Source organism: Panulirus ornatus, chromosome 11, assembly GCF_036320965.1.
Source record: "Panulirus ornatus isolate Po-2019 chromosome 11, ASM3632096v1, whole genome shotgun sequence".
Lineage (NCBI taxonomy): Eukaryota > Metazoa > Arthropoda > Malacostraca > Decapoda > Palinuridae > Panulirus > Panulirus ornatus.
The window spans coordinates 20,767,923-20,784,534 of record NC_092234.1 but is presented as its reverse complement, the minus strand read 5'-3'; the positions used below and the strand labels follow the sequence as shown (position 1 = coordinate 20,784,534).

At 42.3% G+C, this 16,612-nt stretch overlaps 1 protein-coding gene across 1 annotated transcript in view; it reads right to left on the bottom strand.

Moving 5' to 3' along the window:
* LOC139751368 (uncharacterized) overlaps positions 1–16,612 on the bottom strand; it is a 186,078-nt gene that overhangs the window by 134,459 nt on the left and 35,007 nt on the right. Inside the window, exon 3 of the mRNA XM_071666734.1 lies at positions 142–314. Coding sequence (XP_071522835.1) covers positions 142–314 — 173 coding nt within the window. The remainder of the gene's footprint in view (positions 1–141; positions 315–16,612) is intronic.

Below are 16,612 nucleotides of genomic sequence, written 5' to 3'. Positions count from 1 at the left end.
CAGATATGCCATTTCACCTGAAAGATAAGCCAACTAAATATTTAAGTTAGCTATGTTAATGAATATACTTCACTGAATGGAATACTGTCGCAAATGATGACACAGAATATCTTTTTGAAAAAAAACACTGTGTTTACTCACCTTAAGGGAAAGCAGCCTATGCATCATATTGGGATAGCCTTGCTGCGCAGCCAGGTGAAGAAGGGTGAAGCCATCTGAGCGGCAGGCATCTAAGGCACAAACGGCAGTTTCCTCTATCACTTTCACAATGCCTAGCCCAACCTCTTCCCGTGCTATAGTGCGCCAGTCCTTGTCTGGAAGAAGCAAGCAATGTTATGATCCACTTCTTATTACATTTCATATGTTTAAAGCACCATCATCCTTGCAGAGACACCTTCATCTCAAATGCAGATGAACTACCCAGTAAGTAGTAGTTGGATGGCAATACCTGGGTACTGAGAGGGTTAGTAACAGCTGTGTACTGAGCCAGCACTTCACTGGTTGTCAAGCTGCATTCCTCTGACCAAGGTAGGTGTCTTTTCTTTCTGTCTCACCCACACATGGACTGCTGGCATTCTGTCCACAAATAACAATCTCTCCATATCAAACATAATACTCAACAACACTTAACTTACACAACTCATTCTTTGTAACTCTAGATTTTCCTGTGGCGAGCAAAATGGTAGGAGCAATGGAGAGTAGTAGGCATGAACATTTGACAGGAACATTAGGCAGAATCATTGGGTAGAAGTAGCAGGTAAGAGCATTGGCTGAGAGCATTAGGTAGAAGTAGTGGGTTGGAACGTTAAGCAGGAACATTAACTAAGCTAGAGCTGCCCTTTGCCAATGCCCTGTCAAGGGTGTCGCTAGAGGCTAAGAAGCAGTACTGGAGTTCAACAATTATGAAGACTTCTCCAATGCCCATCCCCTTGTGGGAGTTCCCAAAGCGAATGGGCATCAGAGATACAGACAGAAAGATAAATAGCTAGACTAATCAGGTTTATCATAATCTTCAACATCATAGAGGATAAATCTATCATTCTCATTGGAATTTCCAACACAGCACATAATCTAACCAGGGCCATTATAATACCAATCAACATCACAATTGTTGATGGACTAAATCTCTCCCAACACTATACTTGTTAATGTATTTAATCTTATTTAATCAAGTTGATGAGAATCTTTCCAACATCACATGTGTTAATAATTTTAAGAATTTAATCAAAGTCTCCTCAAACACCATACATGTTGATCAACTAACTATTTATTTCTTTATTTTGCTTTGTCGCTGTCTCCCGCGTTAGCGAGGTAGCGCAAGGAAACAGACGAAAGAAATAGCCTAACCCACCCCCATACACATGTATATACATACACGTCCACACACGCAAATATACATACCCATACATCTCTATGTACACATATATATACACACAGACACATACATATATACACATGCACACAATTCACACTGTCTGCCTTTATTCATTCCCATCGCCACCTCGCCACACATGGAATAACATCCCCCTCCCCCCCTCATGTGTGCGAGGTAGCACTAGGAAAAGACAACAAAGGCCCCATTTGTTCACACTCAGTCTCTGGCTGTCATGCAGTAATGCCCGAAACCACAGCTCCCTTTCCACATGCAGGCCCCACAGAACTTTCCATGGTTTACCCCAGACGCTTCACATGCCCTGATTCAATCCACTGACAGCACGTCGACCCCGGTATACCACATCGATCCAATTTACTCTATTCCTTGCCCGCCTTTCACCCTCCTGCTTGTTCAGGCCCCGATCACTCAAAATCTTTTTCACTCAATCTTTCCACCTCCAATTTCATCTCCCACTTCTCGTTCCCTCCACCTCTGACACATATCCTCTTGGTCAATCTTTCCTCACTCATTCTCTCCATGTGACCAAACCATTTCAAAACACCCTCTTCTGCTCTCTCAACCATGCTCTTTTCATTTCCACACATTTCTCTTACCCTTACATTACTTACTCGATCAAACCACCTCACACCACATATTGTCCTCAAACATCTCACTTCCAGCACATCCATCCTCCTGCGCACAACTCTATCCATAGCCCATGCCTCGCAACCATAAAACATTGTTGGAACCACTATTCCTTCAAACATACCCATATTTGCTTTCCGAGATAATGTTCTCGACTTCCACACATTCTTCAAAGCTCCCAGGATTTTCGCCCCCTCCCCCACCCTATGATTCACTTCCGCTTCCATGGTTCCATTCGCTGTCAGATCCACTCCCAGATATCTAAAACACTTTACTTCCTCCAGTTTTTCTCCATTCAAACTTACCCCCCAACTGACTTGACCCTCAACCCTACTGTACCTAATAACCTTGCTCTTATTCACATTTACTCTTAACTTTCTTCTTTCACACAATTTACCAAACTCAGTCACCAGCTTCTGCAGTTTCTCACACGAATCCGCCACCAGCGCTGTATCATCAGCGAACAACAACTGACTCACTTCCCAAGCTCTCTCATCCCCAACAGACTTCATACTTGCCCCTCTTTCCAAAACTCTTGCATTCACCTCCCTAACAACCCCATCCATAAACAAATTAAAGAACCATGGAGACATCACACACCCCTGCCGCAAACCTACATTCATTGAGAAAAAATCACTTTCCTCTCTTCCTACATGTACACATGCCTTATATCCTCGATAAAAACTAACTAGTTTCATTTATATTCATTTACTCATCTTGCTTTGTCGCTGTCTCCTGCGTTAGCGAGGTAACGCAAGGAAACAGACGAAAAGAATGGCCCAACCCACCCATATACATATGTATATACATACACGTCTATACACGCAAATATACACACCTATACATCTCAATGTACACATATATATACACACACATAGACACATGTACATAATTCATACTTTCTGCCTTTATTTATTCCATCGCCACCTCACCACATATGGAATAACATCCCCCTCCCCCCTCATGTGTGTGAGGTAGAGCTAGGAAAAGACAACAAAGGCCCCATTCGTTCACACTCAGTCTCTAGCTGTCATGTAATAATGCACCGAAACCACAGCTCCCTTTCCACATCCAGGCCCCACAGAACTTTCCATGGTTTACCCCAGACACTTCACATGCCCTGGTTCAATCCACTGACAGCACATCGACCCCGGTATATCACATCGTTCCAATTCACTCTATTCCTTGCACGCCTTTCACCCTCCTGCATGTTCAGGTCCCGTTCACTCAAAATCTTTTTCACTCCATCTTTCCACCTCCAATTTGGTCTCCCACTTCTCCTCGTTCCCTCCACCTCTGACACATATATCCACTTGGTCAATCTTTCCTCACTCATTCTCTCCATGTGACCAAACCATTTCAAAACACCCACTTCTGCTCTCTCAACCACACTATTTTTGTTTCCACACATCTCTCTTACCCTTACATTACTTACTCGATCAAACAACCTCACACCACATACTGTCCTCAAACATCTCATTTCCAGCACATCCACCCTACTGCGCACAACTCTATCCATAGCCCACGCCTCACAGCCATACAACACTGTTAGAACCACTATTCCTTCAAACATACCCATTTTTGCTTTCCAAGATAATGTTCTCGACTTCCACACATTCTTCAACGCTCCCAGAATTTTCACCCCCTCCCCCACCCTATGATTCACTTCTGCTTCCATGGTTCCATCCGCTGCCAGATTCACTCCCAGATATCTAAAACACTTTACTTCCTCCAGTTTTGACTTGACCCTCAACCCTACTGTACCTAATAACCTTGCTCTTATTCACATTTACTCTTAACAATCTTCTTTCACACACTTTACCAAACTCAGTCACCAGCTTCTGCAGTTTCTCACCCGAATCAGCCACCAGCGCTGTATCATCAGCGAACAACAACTGACTCACTTCCCAAGCTCTCTCATCCACAACAGACTGCATACTTGCCCCTCTTTCCAAAACTCTTGCATTCACCTCCCTAACAACCCCATCCATAAACAAATCAAACAACCATGGAGACATCACACACCCTTGCCGCAAACCTACATTCACTGAGAACCAATCGCTTTCCTCTCTTCCTACGCATACACATGCCTTATATCCTCGATAAAGACTTTTCACTGCTTCTAACAACTTGCCTCCCACAACATATATTCTTAATACCTTCCACAGAGCATCTCTATCAACTCTATCATATGCCTTCTTCAGATCCATAAATGCTACATACAAATCCATTTGCTTTTCTAAGTATTTCTCACATACATTCTTCAAAGCAAACACCTGATCCACACATCCTCTACCACTTCTGAAACCACACTGCTCTTCCCCAATCTGATGCTCTGTACATGCCTTCACCCTCTCAATCAATACCCTCACATATAATTTACCAGGAATACTCAACAAACTTATACCTCTGTAATTTGAGCACTCACTCTTATCCCCTTTGCCTTTGTACAATGGCACTATGCAAGCATTCTGCCAATCCTCAGGCACATCACCATGAGTCATACATACATTAAATAAGCTTACCAACCAGTCAACAATACAGTCACCCCCTTTTTTAATAAATTCCACTGCAATACCATCCAAACCTGCTGCCTTGCCGGCTTTCATCTTCCGCAACGTTTTTACAACCTCTTCTCTGTTTACCAAATCATTTTCCCTAACCCTCTCACTTTGCACACCACCTCCACCAAAACACCCTATATCTGCCACTCTATCATCAAACACATTCAACAAACCTTCAAAATACTCACTCCATCTCCTTCTCACGATCACCATTACTTGTTATCACCTCCCCATTAGCCCCCTTCACTGAAGTTCCCATTTGCTACCTTGTCTTATGCACTTTATTTACCTCCTTCCAGAACATCTTTTTTTTTTTTTTTTTCCCCCCAAACTATTCGCCATTTCCCGCATTAGCGAGGTAGCGTTAAGAACAGAGGACTGGGCCTTGAGGGAATACCCTCACCTGGCCCAATTCTCTGTTCCTTCTTTTGGAAAATTAAAAAAAAAAAAAAAAAAAAAATTAAAAAAACATCTTTTTATTCTCCCTAAAATTTAATGATACTCTCTCACCCCAACTCTCATTTGCCCTCTTTTTCACCTCTTGCACTTTCTCTTGACCTCCTGCCTCTTTCTTTTATACATCTCCCACTCATTTGCATTTTTACCTTGCAAAACTCGTCCAAATGCCTCTCTCATCTCTTTCACTAATAATCTTACTTCTTCATTCCACCACTCACTACCCTTTCTAATCAACCCACCTCCCACACTTCTCATGCCACAAGCATCTTTTGCGCAAGCCATCACTGCTTCCCTAAATACATCCCATTCCTCCCCCACTCCCCTTACCTTCTTTGTTCTCACCTTTTTCCATTCTGTACTCAGTCTCTCCTGGTACTTCCTCACACAAGTCTCCTTCCCAAGCTCACTTACTCTCACCACTCTCTTCACCCCAACATTCTCTCTTCTTTTCTGAAAACCCCTACAAATCCTTATATCTTTCCAATACCATTCTTGTTCCTGCAATAAAGAGGTTAATTAGAATTTACTCCATCATCCCTATTGATAAACTGAATACCACAGGTTAATGATAGTCTCACATACTTACACCATACTTACCATAACTTTGTCAGATTGTTCCCAAGACCATTCTTATTAAACTAATGAAGTTCATACAATCTCTGAAACCTATCCTCATATTTCTTAGCAATAAAATAACCAAATTCCTAAAACTCCTGAAGCAAAAATTTTGATACACTATTGAAATTAATCAGAATCCTCTACACATATCCCTTCATAAACTCAGAAAATGCTTTGAAATATTTCCAAAAAATAGGACTGTTGCTAAATCAACAAAGCTATGAGCTTTTCAGTGAATTTCAAAACATGCATTTCTTATTGCCTCCTTCAGTTGTTTCAGATGATCATTATCTTTCTCTCACTCCCCAAAACATACAATACAGTTACTTCCTTTTGAATACCAAGAGGCACGGTAATCCAAAGGATTTAAGAGGGTGATCTGATGGCATATGTAAGAATAGCAAAGGAAGGTCCTGGCAACTTACCCATCCCCATGCCTTCCTACAGAAAGAACAAAGATCATTCATGCCCTAAAGTAGAATCTAAATACTACAAGAGTGCAAGATCATCTTCATGATGATGCATATGATATTCAGAGCTTGAAGTTCAGGGTAACTGTAACTAGCATTACAGATGATCTTCATTAGGGACTCACATGCTAAATCAAGATATCAAGTTAATCTAACTGTTAGTGGCAACACTGTGATCAAGAAGTCATCTTATATGAGGATCTATCCCTGTCAATGGATGAAAAAGAGTACATCATCATCAAGGTTCTTCTCATCAAAAAAAAAAAAGAAGAAAAAAAAAATACCCAGACCCTGTATGAAGCACAGGCTTGAAGCTGTAAGAGTCCAATGAGAGGGATCCTATGGTCACATAATCATATGTATATTTGTTTTAATTGATCACCATTTCCTGTGTTAGCGAGGTAGCACCAAGAAAGAACCAACCACTCATATATACATACACAAACATACACATACATATGCATTTATCTATATTCATTATACTTTTTTGCTGTCTCCTGCGTTAGTAAGGTAGCACCAGGAAACAGACAAAAGAATGTCCCAATCCACCCACACAAAAATGTATACACATACACATCCACACACGCATATATACATGCCTATACATTTCAATGTATACATATAAATATATACATACACAGACATATACATATATACACATGTACATAATTCATACTTGCTGCCTTTATTCATTCCCATCGCCACCCCGCCACACATGAAATGACAACCCCCTCCCCCTGCATGCGCACAAAGTAGCGCTAGGAAAAGACAACAAAGGCCACATTCGTTCACACTCAGTCTCTAGCTATCATGTATAATGCACTGAAACCACAGCTCTCTTTCCACATCCAGGCCCCACATAACTTTCCATGGTTTACCCCAGAAGTTTCACACACCCTGGTTCAATCCATTGACAGCATGTCGACCCCGGTATACCACATCGTTCCAATTCACTCTATTCCTTGCACACCTTTCACCCTCCTGCATGTTCAGGCTCCAATCGCTCAAAATCTTTATCATTCCATCCTTCCACCTCCAATCTGGTCTCCCACTTCTCATTCCCTCCACCTCTGACACATATATCCTCTGTCAATTTTTCCTCACTCATTCTCTCCATTAGACCAAACCATTTCAAAACACCCTCTTCTGCTCTCTTAACCACTCTCTTTTTATTATCACACATCTCTCTTACCCTTTCATTACTTACTCGATCAAACCAACTCACACCACATATTGTCCTCAAACATCTCATTTCCAACACATTCACCCTCCTCCACACAACCCTATCTATAGCACATGCCTTGCAACCATATAACATTGTTGGAACCACTATTCCTTCAAGCATACCCATTTTTGCTTTCCGAGATAATGTTCTCAACTTCCACACGTTTTTCAACACTCCCAAAACTTTTGCCCCTTCCCCCACCCTGGAACTCACTTCTGCTTCCATGGTTCCATCCGCTGACAAATCCACTCTCAGATACCTAAAACACTTCACTTCCTCCAGTTTTCTCCATTCAAACTTACCTCCCAATTGACTTGCCCCTCAACTCTACTGTACCTAATAACCTTGCTCTTATTCAGATTTACTCTCAGCTTTCTTCTTTCACACAATTAACCAAACTCAGTCACCAGATTCTGCAGTTTCTCATCTGAATCAGCCACCAGTGCTGTATCATCAGCAAACAACAACTGACTCACTTCCCAAGCCCTCTCATCCACAATAGACTGCAAACTTGCCCCTCTTTCCAAAACTCTTGCATTCACCACCCTAACAAACCCATCCATAAACAAATTAAACAGCCATGGAGACATCACACACCCCTGCTGCAAACCGATATTCACTGAGAACCAATCGCTTTCCTCTCTTCCTACTCGTACACATGCCTTACATTCTCGATAAAAACTTTTCACTGCTTCTAGCAACTTGCCTCCCACACCATATACTTTAATACCTTCTACAGAGTATCTCTATCAACTCTATCATATGCCTTCTCCAGATCCATAAACGCTACATACAAATCCATTTGTTCTTCTAAGTATTTCTCACATACATTCTTCAAAGCATACACCTGATCTACACATCCTCTACCACTTGTGAAACCACAGTGCTCTTCCCCAATCTGATGCTCTGTACAAGCCTTCACCTTCTCAATCGATACCCTCCCATAAATTTCCAGGAATACTCAACAATCTTATACCTCAGTAATTTGAGCACTCAATTTTATCCCCTTTGCCTTTGTACAATGGCACTATGCATGCATTCTGCCATTCGTCAGGCACTTCACCATGAGCCATGCATACACTAAATATCCTTACCAACCAGTCAACAACACAGTCACCCCGTTTTCTAATAAATTCCACTGAAATACCATCCAAACCCGCCAACTTGCCGGTTTTCATCTTCCGCAAAGCTTTCACTACCTCTTTTCTGTTTACCAAATCATTCTCCCTAACCCTCTCACTTCGCACACCACCTCGACCAAAACACACTATATCTACTACTCTATCATCTAACACATTCAAAAAACCTTCAAAATACTCACTCAATCTCCTTCTCACATCACCACTACTTGTTATTACCTCCCCATTAGCCCCCTTCACCGATGTTTCCATTTGTTCTCTTGTCTTATGCACTTTATTTACCTCCTTCCAAAACATCCTTTTAATCTCCCTAAAATTCAATGACACTCTCTCACCCCAACTCTCATTTGCCCTCTTTTTCTCCTCTTGCACGTTTCTCTTGACCTCCTGCCTCTTTCTTTTATACATCTCCCAGTCATGTGCACTATTTCCCTGCAAAAATCATCAAAATGCCTCTCTTTTCTCTTTCACTGGGGATAGGGAGAATGAATATTTCTCATGTATTCCCTGCACGTTGCAGAAGGCGATTCATGGGGTAAGAGTGGTAGGCTGGAAATCCTCCCCTCCTGTTGTACTTTTTCAAAAAAAGGAACAGAGATGCAGGGTAAAGAAACAGACAAAGAAAGACCCATCCACTCATATACACACATACATACATACACATACATATACATTTCAATAAAATAATAACATCACAGGGGATATGGGAGAAAGAACATTTCCCACGTATTCCCTTCATGTCATAGAAGGCAATTAATAGAGTGAGAGTGGAAGGCTGGAAATCCTCCCCTCTTGTACTTTTTCAAAAGAAGGAACAGAGATGCAGGCCAAATGAGGATTTTTTTCCTCTGAGACTCAGTCATGTGTTCTTGACACCACCTCACCAGCACCGGGAATGGCGAGGGGCATGCATGGAATAGAGTGAACTGGAACGATGTGGTTTACCAGGGTCAACGTGCTGTCAATGGACTGAACCAGGGCATGTGAAATGTCTGGGATAAACAATGGAAAGGTCTAAGAGGCCTGAATGTGGATAGGGAGCTGTGGTTTTGGGGCATTACACATGGCAGCTCGACTGAGTGTGAACGAATGTAGCCATTTCTTTGTTTTCCTGACCCTACCTCAATGACGCAGGGTGTGGCGATGCTGTTTTCTGTGGGGCAGGGTGGCGCCGGAAATGGATGAAGGCAAGCATGAATATGTACATGTGTATATATGTATATGTTTGTGCATGTATATGTATATGTATGTATATGTGGTTATGCTGATATGTATATGTATGTACATGTGTGGGCATGTATGTATATGTGGTTATGCTGATATGTATATGTATGTACATGTGTGGGCATGTATGTATATGAGTGTATATGAGTACAGAATGGAAAAAAGTGAGAACAATGGAAGTAAGGGGACTGGGGGAGGAATGGGATGTATTTAGGGAATCAGTGATGGATTGCGCAAAAGATGCTTGTGGCATGAGAAGAGTGGGAGGTGGGTTGATTAGAAAGGGTAGTGAGTGGTGGGATGAAGAAGTAAGATTATTAGTGAAAGAGAAGAGAGAGGCATTTGGATGATTTTTGCAGGGAAAAAATGCAATTGAGTGGGAGATGTATAAAAGAAAGAGGCAGGAGGTCAAGAGAAAGGTGCAAGAGGTGAAAAAGAGGGCAAATGAGAGTTGGGGTGAGAGAGTATCATTAAATTTTAGGGAGAATAAAAAGATGTTCTGGAAGGAGGTAAATAAAGGGCGTAAGACAAGGGAGCAAAGGGGAACTTCAGTGAAGGGCGCAAATGGGGAGGTGATAACAAGTAGTGGTGATGTGAGAAGGAGATGGAGTGAGTATTTTCAAGGTTTGTTGAATGTGTTTGATGATAGAGTAGTAGATATAGGGTGTTTTGGTCAAGGTGGTGTGCAAAGTGAGAGGGTTAGGGAAAATGATTTGGTAAACAGAGAAGAGGTAGTAAAAGCTTTGCGGAAATGAAAACCGGCAAGGCAGCAGGTTTGGATGGTATTGCAGTGGAATTTATTAAAAAAGGGGGTGACTGTATTATTGACTGGTTGGTAAGGTTATTTAATGTATGTATGACTCATGGTGAGGTGCCTGAGGATTGGCGGAATGCATGCATAGTGCCATTGTACAAAGGCAAAGGGGATAAGAGTGAGTGCTCATATTACAGAGGTATAAGTTTGTTGAGTATTCCTGGTAAATTATATGGGAGGGTATTGATTGAGAGGGTGAAGGCATGTACAGAGCATCAGATTGGGGAAGAGCAGTGTGGTTTCAGAAGTGGTAGAGGATGTGTGGATCAGGTGTTTGCTTTGAAGAATGTATGTGAGAAATACTTAGAAAAGCAAATGGATTTGTATGTAGCATTTATGGATCTGGAGAAGGCATATGATAGAGTTGATAGAGATGCTCTGTGGAAGGTATTAAGAATATATGATGCGGGAGGCAAGTTGTTAGAAGAAGTGAAAAGTTTTTATCGAGGATGTAAGGCATGTGTACGTGTAGGAAGAGAGGAAAGTGATTGGTTCTCAGTGAATGTAGGTTTGCGGCAGGGGTGTGTGATGTCTCCATGGTTGTTTAATTTGTTTATGGATGGGATTGTTAGGGAGGTGAATGCAAGAGTTTTGGAAAGAGGGGCAAGTATGAAGTCTGTTGGGAATGAGAGAGCTTGGGAAGTGAGTCCGTTGTTTTTCGCTGATGATACAGCACTGGTGGCTGATTCATGTGAGAAACTGCAGAAGCTGGTGACTGAGTTTGGTAAAGTGTGTGAAAGAAGATTGTTAAGAGTAAATGTGAATAAGAGCAAGGTTATTTGGTACAGTAGGGTTGAGGGTCAAGTCAATTGGGAGGTAAGTTGAATGGAGCAAAACTGGAGGAAGTAAAGTGTTTTAGATATCTGGGAGTGGATCTGGCAGTGGATGGAACCATGGAAGCGGAAGTGGATCATAGGGTGGGGGAGGGGGCGAAAATCCTGGGAGCCTTGAAGAATGTGTGGAAGTCGAGAACATTATCTCGGAAAGCAAAAAATGGGTATGTTTGAAGGAATAGTGGTTCCAACAATGTTGTATGGTTGCGAGGCGTGGGCTATGGATAGAGTTGTGCGCAGGAGGATGGATGTGCTGGAAATGAGATGTTTGAGGACAATGTGTGGTGTGAGGTGGTTTGATTGAGTAAGTAACGTAAGGGTAAGAGAGATGTGTGGAAATAAAAAGAGCATGGTTGAGAGAGCAGAAGAGGGTGTTTTGAAATGGTTTGGGCACATGGAGAGAATGAGTGAGGAAAGATTGACCAAGAGGATATGTGTGTCGGAGGTGGAGGGAACGAGGAGAAGTGGGAGACCAAATTGGAGGTGGAAAGATGGAGTGAAAAAGATTTTGTGTGATCGGGGCCTGAACATGCAGGAGGGTGAAAGGAGGGCAAGGAATAGAGTGAATTGGATCGATGTGGTATACCGGGGTTGACGTCAGTGGATTGAATCAGGGCATGTGAAGCATCTGGGGTAAACCATGGAAAGCTGTGTAGGTATGTATATTTGCGTGTGTGGACGTATGTATATACATGTGTATGGGGGTGGGTTGGGCCATTTCTTTCGTCTGTTTCCTTGCGCTACCTCGCAAACGCGGGAGACAGCAAAAAAAAAAAAAAAAAAATGAGTGGATGGGTCTTCCTTCATCTGTTTCCTGACACTACCTTGCTGACATGGGAAATGGCGATCAAGTTTAACAAATATAAAACATATATGTAAGAAAGTAAATTCTCAATTAATATGGGTAAAACTGAAAGTTGATGGAGAGAGATGGGTGATTATTGGTGCATATGCACCTGGGCATGAGAAGAAAGGTCATGAGAGGCAAGTGTTTTGGGAGCAGCTGAATGAGCGTAAGACAAGGGAGCAAATGGGAACTTCAGTGAAGGGCGCAAATGGGGAGGTGATAACAAGTAGTGGTGATGTGAGAAGGAGATGGAGTGAGTATTTTGAAGGTTTGTTGAATGTGTTTGATGATAGAGTGGCAGATATAGGGTGTTTTGGTCGAGGTGGTGTGCAAAGTGAGAGGGTTAGGGAAAATGATTTGGTAAACAGAGAAGAGGTAGTAAAAGCTTTGTGGAAGATGAAAGCTGGCAAGGCAGCAGGTTTGGATGGTATTGCAATGGAATTTATTAAAAAAGGGGGTGACTGTATTGTTGACTGGTTGGTAAGGTTATTTAATGTATGTATGACTCATGGTGAGGTGCCTGAGGATTGGCGGAATGCATGCATAGTGCCATTGTACAAAGGCAAAGGGGATAAGAGTGAGTGCTCAAATTACAGAGGTATAAGTTTCTTGAGTATTCCTGGTAAATTATATGGGAGGGTATTGACTGAGAGGGTGAAGGCATGTACAGAGCATCAGATTGGGGAAGAGCAGTGTGGTTTCAGAGGTGGTAGAGGATGTGTGGATCAGGTGTTTGCTTTGAAGAATGTATGTGAGAAATACTTAGAAAAGCAAATGGATTTGTATGTAGCATTTATGGATCTGGAGAAGGCATATGATAGAGTTGATAGAGATGCTCTGTGGAAGGTATTAAGAATATATGGTGTGGGAGGCAAGTTGTTAGAAGCAGTGAAAAGTTTTTATCGAGGATGTAAGGCATGTGTACATGTAGGAAGAGAGGGGTGATTGGTTCTCAGTGAATGCAGGTTTGCAGCAGGGGTGTGTGATGTCTCCCCATGGCTGTTTGATTTGTTTATGGATGGGGTTGTTAGAATGGTGAATGCAAGAGTTTTGGAAAGAGGGGCAAGTATGCAGTCTGTTGTGGATGAGAAAGCTTGGGAAGTGAGTCAGTTGTCGTTCGCTGATGATACAGCGCTGGTGGCTGATTCGTATGAGAAACTGCAGAAGCTGGTGACTGACTTTGGCATAATGTGTGAAAGAAGAAAGCTGAGAGTAAATGTGAATAAGAGCAAGGTTATTAGGTACAGTAGGGTTGAGGGACAAGTCAATTGGGAGGTAAGTTTGAATGGAGAAAAAGTAGAGAAAGTGATGTGTTTTAAATATCTGGGAGTGGATTTGGCAGTGGATGGAACCATGGAAGCAGAAGTGAATCATAGGGTGGGGGAGGGGGCGAAAGTTCTGGGAGCCTTGAAGACTGTGTGGAAGTCGAGAATATTATCTCAGAAAGCAAAAATGGATATGTTTGAAGGAATACTGGTTCCAACAATGTTATATGGTTGCGAGGCATGGACTATGGCCAGAGTTGTGTGGAGGAGGGTGGATGTGTTGGAAATGAGATGTTTGAAGACAATATGTAGTGTGAGGTGGTTTGATCGAGTAAGTAATAATAGGGTAAGAGAGATGTGTGGTAATAAAAAGAGTGTGGTTGAGAGAGCAGAAGAGGGTGTTTTGAAATGGTTTGGTCACATGGAGAAAATGAGTGAGGAAAGATTGACAAAGAGAATGTATGTGTCAGAGGTGGAGGGAACGAGAAGTGGGAGACCAAATTGGAGGTGGAAAGATGGGAAAAGATTTTGAGCGATAGGGGCCTGAACATGCAGGGGGGTTAAAGGTGTGCAAGGAATTCTGAACATGCAGGAGGGTTAAAGGTGTGCAAGGAATTGAGTGAATTAGAACAAGGTGGTATACCAGGGTCGACTGTCAGTGGATTGAACCACGGCATGTGAAGCGTCTGGGGTAAACCATGGAAAGTTCTGTAGGGCCTGGATGTGGAAAGGAAGCTGTGGTTTTGGTGTGTTATACATGACAGCTAGATACTGAGTGTGAATGTTGTCTTTTCCTAGCGCTCCCTCATACTCATGCTCGGGGAGGGGGTTGTCATTTCATGTGAGGTGGGCTGGCGATGGGAATGAATAAAGGCAGACAGTATGAATTATGTCCATGTGTATACATGTATATGTTTGTGTATGTATATGTTTGTATATGTTGAAATGTATAGGTATGTATATGTGCGTGTGTGGACATTTATGTATATACATGTGTATGCAGGTGAGTTGGGTCATTCTTTCATGTTTCCTTGCGCTACCTTGCTAACGCGGGAGACAGCGACAATGTACGATAATAATAATGATAATAATATTTATCTGCTTTGTCGCTGTCTCCTGCATTAGCGAGGTAGCACAAGGAAACTGACGAAAGAATGGCCCAACCCACCCACATACACCTGTATATACATACACGTCCACACACGCAAATATACATACCTATACATCTCAATTTATACATATATATACACACACAGACATATACATACATACACATGTACATAATTCATACTGTCTGCCTTTATTCATTCCCATCACCATCTTGCCACACATAAAATAACAACCCCCTCCCCCCTCATGTGTGCGAGGTAGCGCTAGGAAAATACAACAAAGGCCACATTCGTTCACACTCAGTCTCTAGCTGTCATGTAATAATGCACCGAAACCACAGCTCCCTTTCCACATCCAGGCCCCACAGAACTTTCCATGGTTTACCCCAGACGCTTCACATGCCCTGGTTCAATCCACTGACAGCACGTCGACCCTGGTATACCACATCGTTCCAATTCACTCTATTCCTTGCATGCGTTTCACCCTCCTGCATGTTCAGACCCTGATCACTCAAAATCTTTTTCACTCCATCTTTCCACCTCCAATTTGGTCTCCCACTTCTCGTTCCCTCCACCTCTGATACATATATCCTCTTGGTCAATCTTTCCTCACTCATTCTCTCCATGTGACCAAACCATTCCAAAACACCCTCTTCTGCTCTCTCAACCACACTCTTTTTATTACCACACAACTCTCTTACCCTATTATTACTTACTTGATCAAACCACCTCACACCACATATTGTCCTCAAACATCTCATTTCCAGCACATCCACCCTCCTGCGCACAACTCTATCCATAGCCCATGCCTCGCAACCATACAACATTGTTGGAACCACTATTCCTTCAAACATACCCATTTTTGCTTTCCGAGATAATGTTCTCGACGTCCACACATTCTTCAAGGCTCCCAGAATTTTCGCCCCCTCCCCCACCCTATGATTCACTTCCGCTTCCATGGTTCCATCTGCTGCCAAATCCACTCCCAGATATCTAAAACACTTCACTTCCTCCAGTTTTTCTCCATTCAAACTTACCTCCCAATTGACTTGATCCTCAACCCTCTTGTACCTAATAACGTTTTTCTTATTCACATTTACTCTCTACCTTCTGTCACATACTTTACCAAAGTCAGTCACCAGCTTCTGCAGTTTCTAACATGAATCAGCCACCAGCACTGTATCATCAGCGAACAACATCTGACTCACTTCCCAAGCTCTCTCATCCACAACAGACTGCATACTTGCCCATCTTTCCAAAACTCTTGCATTCACCATTCTAACAACCCCATCCATGAACAAATTAAACAACCATGAGAACCAATCACTTTCCTCTCTTCCTACATGTACACATGCCTTACATACTTGAAAAACTTTTCACTGCTTCTAACAACTTGCCTCCCACACCATATATCTTAATACCTTCCAACAGACCATCCTATCAACTCTAATCATATGCCTTCTCCAGATCCATAAATGCAACATACAATCCAGTTTGTTCTTCTATTATGTCTCTCATACATTCTTCAACACAGGCTTACACCTGAGCTACACATCCTCTCCAGTTGTGAAACACAGTGCTCTTCCCCATTCTGATGCTCTGTACAAGCCTTCACCTCTCAATCGATTCACTCCCCATAAATTTCCAGGAATACTCAACAATCTTATTACCTCCAGTTATGTGAGCACTCAATTTTATCCCTTTGGCCTTTGTACAATGGCACTGATGCATGCCATTCTGCCATTCGTCAGCACTTCCCATGAGCCATGCATACATTAAATATCCTACCAAAACAGTCAACAACACAGTCACCCCGTTTTCTAATAAATTCGCACTGAAATACCATCCAAACCGCCAACCTTGCCGGTTTTCTTCTTCCGCAAAGCTTTCACTACCTCTTTTGCTGTTTACCATATCAATCTCCTAACTCCCACAACTTCGCACTACCACCCTTGACCCAAACTCCCTATATCTATCTACTTCTATCCTCTAACACATCAAAAAACCTTCAAAATACTCACTCAA